General features: G+C 33.7%; 1 protein-coding gene and 1 long non-coding RNA gene across 2 annotated transcripts; both read left to right on the plus strand.

Moving 5' to 3' along the window:
- Positions 1-43: 43 nt before the first annotated feature.
- LOC113330181 (cysteine-rich receptor-like protein kinase 10) lies at positions 44-3,106 on the plus strand. The gene is made up of 7 exons (XM_026577027.1): positions 44-962; positions 1,241-1,369; positions 1,498-1,622; positions 1,717-1,927; positions 2,193-2,262; positions 2,351-2,501; positions 2,593-3,106. The coding sequence occupies exons 1-7, from the start codon at positions 86-88 to the stop codon at positions 2,953-2,955; spliced, it is 1,926 nt and encodes a 641-aa protein (XP_026432812.1). The 5' UTR covers positions 44-85; the 3' UTR covers positions 2,956-3,106.
- A 279-nt stretch (positions 3,107-3,385) lies between these two features.
- On the plus strand, positions 3,386-5,196 carry LOC113330185. Its single transcript, XR_003350106.1, has 3 exons — positions 3,386-3,880; positions 4,490-4,654; positions 4,748-5,196. It is a non-coding gene; the product is annotated as an uncharacterized LOC113330185 (long non-coding RNA).
- The last annotated feature ends 1,024 nt before the right edge of the window (positions 5,197-6,220 follow it).

The following is a 6,220-nucleotide window of genomic DNA, read 5'->3' on the forward strand; positions in this document are numbered from 1 at the left end:
TCTCTAGTCTTCATAGACTTTAATGCCAAACCAGCCTCTTGAAGATTGGCTGGGTATTATTAGAAAAAACAAATTATTGGAATTTATGATCATCAAAAGCAAAAACATGGGTAGTTTTAACTCAGTATTGATCTTCTTCATCTACTTGTTTATTCTTTCTAAGGTGTCGATCACCATACAGTACACCACTGCACAGCCAGATTATGTTTATCATTTTTGTTTGGGAGAAAATTACACCACTAACAGTAGATTTCAGACTAATCTCAATCTTCTTCTTCCTTCACTTTCCTTAGCCGAGACTTCAATCATAAACAACGCATACTATAATAACACAGTTGGGGAAAGCGCCGATACAATTTACGAATCTTTGCAGCGTAGACCTGATGTGACATTTGGTGATTGCCAAAGTTGTGTTGAAATGGCTAATCAAGAGATCAAAGGTAGATGCCCGAATTCTAAACAAGCAATTATTTGGTATGAGGTGTGTATGTTAAGGTATTCAAACCAATATTACTTTAATATTATGCAAGAAAGTCCAGCAGTTTACTTGTTTAATACTAATAATGTTTCTAATCCGGATAAGTTTAACCCAATTTTAGATGATTTAATGAATGATTTAGTAAAAGAAGCTACATCTAGTTCTTCTACTAATTTTGCTACTCTAGGTAAACACTTTGATGATTTTGGAAAAGTATATGGATTAGTACAGTGTACTGCAGATATGCCTTCAAATACTTGTAATCGATGTCTTCTTGGAGCCATATCTGAAATACCAAATTGTTGTGATGGGAAACGAGGTGGAAGAGTTATAAGACCTAGTTGTAATTTTAGATATGAGGTATATCCTTTCATGGGACATATCAATACTCCATCACCACCTTTTATAGCATTTCCTGCTCCTCTCCAACCACCGCCTTCTCTCGGGTCACCACCATTGACGACGAATACAACCTCACCAAAATGTAAGTAGTACTCCTCTCCTTTTGTTATATACAGTAACGTATATTGGTATATAGATTTGATCATCTCAGCCCCGGCAGAATTATAATCGAAAATTGAATGATTTCAGAATTCGATACGCTTTAAATAAACTCAATTTGGTTTCATTTTCATTTTCATTTCTTAGACAACCAAGATTTCACAATTTATGCTTGTTTTGGTTGTTGCTTCTCATTTAAAATTATCAATTTTATCCATGCTTTCACTCTGTTCTAATTTATAAAAGCTCATATTCATGCAGCAAATGGGAATAACTCATCTATACTTGCAATTGGTATAATTGTCCCTCTGATTATTACAGTACTTTCTGCTATTGCCTTTTGCTTTTTCTGTTTATGGAGAAAGAAAACCAAGACAAATAAATTTGATTGTAAGTAGTGTTATCCCTTAAACATAACGCTTGGGTACATATATACTTCTTCTTATGCTTTGGTAGCTTTTACAAATTTGAAAATCTTGCTTATTTGGTTCGCATTTATTGTTGTTTTGCTCATATAGATTTCAATAATGAAATTCGAAGTACAGAATCCTTGCAATTCAACTTTGGTACAGTTGGTGCTGCAACAAATAATTTCTCCGAAGCTAATAAACTCGGACAAGGTGGATTTGGCTCTGTTTATAAGGTACTAAAAACATCTAAATGGATGTAAATTGAAACTTGGAACTGAATTTCAAATTGCTTATAATTCCCCTTTTTGGTTCCTATAATGTCCTCAGGGCATACTTTCAGACAGCCAGGAAATTGCCGTGAAAAGGCTATCAAAAAATTCCGGTCAAGGCGAACAAGAATTCAAGAATGAAGTTACCTTAGTAGCAAAACTGCAACACAGAAATCTTGTGAAGCTTGTTGGTTTCAGTCTATCTGGTGAAGAAAAACTACTCATCTATGAATTCATGCAAAATGCCAGCCTTGACCAATTTCTTTTCGGTTCGTCTCCCACTCTTTTTCTTCTCTATATATAGATTTATTAGACTATAACGGTGGTACAAAATTAAGTTTGTATCTTCTGGTCGAATGAATGTATAGATCCAGTTAAAAGTACATATCTGGATTGGGAAACAATACAGGATAATTGGAGGGGTCGCAAGAGGACTTGTGTATCTCCATGAGGAGTCTTGACTAAAAATTATCCACCGGGATCTCAAGGCTAGCAATATATTATTAGATAAGGAGATGAATCCTAAAATTGCAGATTTCGGCATGGCTAGGCTTTTTGTACTTGACCAAACTGAAGCTAGTACTAACAGAATAGTTGGAACGCAGTAAGTACGAACTTTGAATCATTGAACATGTAACTCTACCGAAACAAATTGTGATGTTCCTATTTTGTTTGGGTGTTGGGATTTGCAGTGGCTACATGGCTCCAGAGTATATAAGGGATGGTGAATTCTCTGTGAAATCAGATGTTTTTAGTTTCGGTGTCTTAGTTTTAGAGATACTTTGTGGAAAGAGGAATAGCAGTTTTCATAAAACAAATATTGCTCGTGACCTTCTAACCTATGTGAGTATTACTAATCTCTTGTGTAAGTCCAAGGTTCTGTAATCTGGTTACACCATGGTTATGTAAGTTAATTGAAGAGAAAATAATGCAGGCATGGAAACATTGGAATAATGGATCTGCTACAGAAATATTAGATCCAACTTTGAAAGACAAATGTTCTAGAGGTGAAGTGATTATATGCATCCATGTTGCGTTATTATGTGTTCAAGAAAATGTTGCAGATAGACCTACAATGCCTACAGTTGTCCAAATGCTCAACAACTCAGTCAGTACCATTCATGATTTACCTTCATCGCCTGCATTTTTTGCTGATACTGCGAGACATATAGATCCCCATCCAACCTTATATCCAGGCTACAGTGAAGAACAGGGAATCGCAAACAACAGGTCAAACACGAATACACCAAACTGGAGCGTGAATGAAGCTTCAGTTACTGAATTATACCCTCGATGATTACATTCTATACTAATCGAAATACTTTCAGAATTACATTCAGTTTAGAGAAAATTAGACTTCTTTTTAGTTTCTATTAATTTGTGAGCTATCTTAAGGTTTGAACCTGCAGTTTGGAAACTTGCACCCTTGTTAATATATGAATGATCTTGGCATATGTCTTTAGAAACTATGGGAAATCTACCTATTGTTAATCATTTCTGGTCGGAAGCATTTACAACGTAGCAATTCCCTTCGATTATGGTCATTGATCAATTACAAAAAAAGTCTTTCATGCAATATAAAATATTGGGGATGTTATATATGCCCCTGAATTAGTTGGCTTTGCACGAATACCCTTCGGGGGCAATTTTGCAACGGGCTTAATATCTACTAACATGTTAGTGTCCGTTTTTAACCTCCACCAAATTTATTATGTCGGAATTTTAATAGGGTTGTTTATTCAGTTTTTTCGGGAGAATTTTAGAGAGAGAGGAAGAGAAATCCAGAGTTGAGTTAAGAGAAATCCAAACTGAGGACCAAAATCATCATTTTTCTATCGATTTTTACATGCAATTTTGAATCTCGGTTAAGATTTTCTTTCATTGATTTTGATCGAAAATCGTTGAAGCAGTTCCAGTGACTGAAAGCTGAAGATTTTGTATATTCTTTGAAGTTCAGAAGATTTTGATCTGCTTCATTATTTTGATTTTGATCGGAAGATTTTGATCTGCTTCATGATTTGAATTACTTCAACTCAACTGAAAGTTCTTTGTTTGAAGATCTACTTCGTTTTTTATTTCAACTGAGTAATGTTATAAGCTTGATTTATTATTTGATTTGATTGAATCATCGATTGGAGAAATCTTACGAAGCTTGATTCAGTATTTTCAGAGATCAAACGATTTGATTTCTTCTCATTATTCAAGTTTCATCATGTTAACAGGTAAGATTTACTTTTTTACTTTAATTTTGACGTTTTTTTTTCTGAATAATGTTTATTGTGTACATATAGTTTGTGATTAACCATTAATTTTGATCACCTTTTGAATAAATAGTTTTTTTCAATTTATTGTTATCATTTATAGTTTTATGTAGTGATTTAACCATGATTCACAATGACCAGGGTATTTTCCAGATTAAAATGATTTTTTATCTATCAAAAACATTTAGTCAATTACTAGTTTTAGGTCATATTGTTAGTGAATATCAAAACAATTAAGAAACTGAATTTTTTATCATATTGTTAGTTATTGATGTTTATTGTTAGTGTTATTTTGTGATACAACAATGTAGTAGTTGAACCTGTTACATATGATGTATACAAGGAATGTAGGTTTTCATATTTTTTTTCTACCGATCGCCTTGAATGTACATATGATTGTTTTATTTTATGTATTTATGAACTTTTTCTTTTTATGTTTTTCTGTAATTCTGTTTATGTTTTTGTGAACTTGCTTGTATTTTAATTGATTTACACTTTTTATGCAATTTGTTTATGTTGTAGTTTTGAAAAAAAATTCCAGCTTTTTATTGATTCATTTTTGTTTTTCAGTTTGCTCCAGGTCTATAATTTTGTTTGGGTGTTGGGATAATGCATGGTGATTTTTCCGTGAAATCAGATGTTTTTAGGTTTGGTGTCTTAGTTTTAGAGATTCTTAGTGGACACTGGAACAACTCTTTTCATTGATCAGATATTGCTCGGGACCTTCTAAGCTATGTGAGTATTACTGATAACTTTTTTGCATCCAGTTTTCCCTACTTTTGTTTAGAAGATGGATACGTGTAACGGAGGAGAAACTGATGCATGCAGGCATGGAGACAGTGGAATAACGGAACTGCGGTAGATATATTAAATCAAGCTTTAAAAGACACATGTTCAGGAAGTGAAGTGATGAGATGCATCCATGTCGTATTATTATGTGTTCAAGAGACAGTTGCAGATAGACTCACAATGAGCATTGTTGTTCAAATGCTTAACAACTCAGTTACAAGTCATGATTACTTACCTTCATCACTTGCATTTTTGGTTGATAGTACGCGACATATATAGCCCCATCTGAACTTATATCCAAACAGAAGTGAAGAACTAGGAAGCTCGAGGAACGAGTCGATCAGTGAAAGCGTAAGGTGGACCGTGAATGAAGTTTCAGTTACTGAACTTTACCCTCGATGAGGACATTACTACTTTCTAAGAGTCTCTTTCCCAAGTTGAATGGCACTCTTTCTCCTTTTCCTATTCTTTTTTTCCTTTTTTTTTTGTTGGCAATTCGTGAATTTTAAGCATTTTTCATACAAGAATTGGGGTACTCAATATATCGCAATGATACTTAATACAATTTCACAAGAAATTACCTGGCTAGTTTGGAGCCTAGTCCATTTATTTGGATCTGTTATTAGATGACAAAAAAGATCATTAGAAATAAATTTCACACAACTCTTTATCCGACTATTCTCTAACTACCTATTTTATCCCTGATTAACTATAATTAATTAATCGTATTAGGTGTTAATTATGTTTTAGATGTGAGATCAACTGATGTAAATCGATCTTCAAAAACATCAAATAACTGAATTTTTTTATTTGTTTCTTCGAAAACACTAGCCAGAATTGGTTTATGTACGTTCATGCGGTAGTAAACCGATTTTGGTTAGTGTTTTCGGAATTGACAGAGGACTTCCATAATCGGTTGACTCATGCATAAATAAAATCTGATTCCTATAATCGTATATTTTGAGGTCCAATGTAAACCGATTGTTACCTTTTTCATAATTTTTTTTGTTCATTCATTTCATATCTACTCCTTTTTCGTAGGAATCGCGGATGTACTTAGCATGTGTATCAAGCTTTTGAACCCCTAGGTGACCCTAGTGGACAAGTTATAGTCCCGTGAGGGTTTACATAGAGATCTACCCACAAAGCCTACACAAAAACTTCTAAAACATCAATCTTCGTCGGAGGAATCCGAGTTCTATTCACCTACCATAAAGTCCGGGGCATACTCCGGAATTTTGGATCATATTGTCACGCCCCTAATCTTAAACTTGCTTAGCCAATAGGATTATATCCTAAATCTGAAGTAACAACATATAGACCATCGGCCTTAAGGAACATAATTACATAAAGTAAAACAAAAATAATTTCCAAGCTCTCTATACTTTATAGTTAAAACTCCCAAAATATATTAATATATATGTGTATTATTTTTCAAACAAAAAGAATTCATATATATGAAAGATACAAGAAATGTTCTTAATCGGCTATCGGTTCGAACTGCAGAAGCGG

The sequence above is a fragment of the Papaver somniferum genome, unplaced genomic scaffold (assembly GCF_003573695.1).
Source record: "Papaver somniferum cultivar HN1 unplaced genomic scaffold, ASM357369v1 unplaced-scaffold_117, whole genome shotgun sequence".
Classification (NCBI taxonomy): Eukaryota; Viridiplantae; Streptophyta; class Magnoliopsida; order Ranunculales; family Papaveraceae; genus Papaver; species Papaver somniferum.

Coding starts and splice junctions, on each gene's coding strand:
- LOC113330181 (XM_026577027.1), top strand. CDS start 86: ATGATCATCAAAAGCAAAAACATGGGTAGTTTTAACTCAGTATTGATC. Junction 2,263..2,350: donor AACAGAATAGTTGGAACGCA/GTAAGTACGAAC, acceptor TGGGATTTGCAG/TGGCTACATGGCTCCAGAGT. Junction 2,502..2,592: donor CTCGTGACCTTCTAACCTAT/GTGAGTATTACT, acceptor AAAATAATGCAG/GCATGGAAACATTGGAATAA.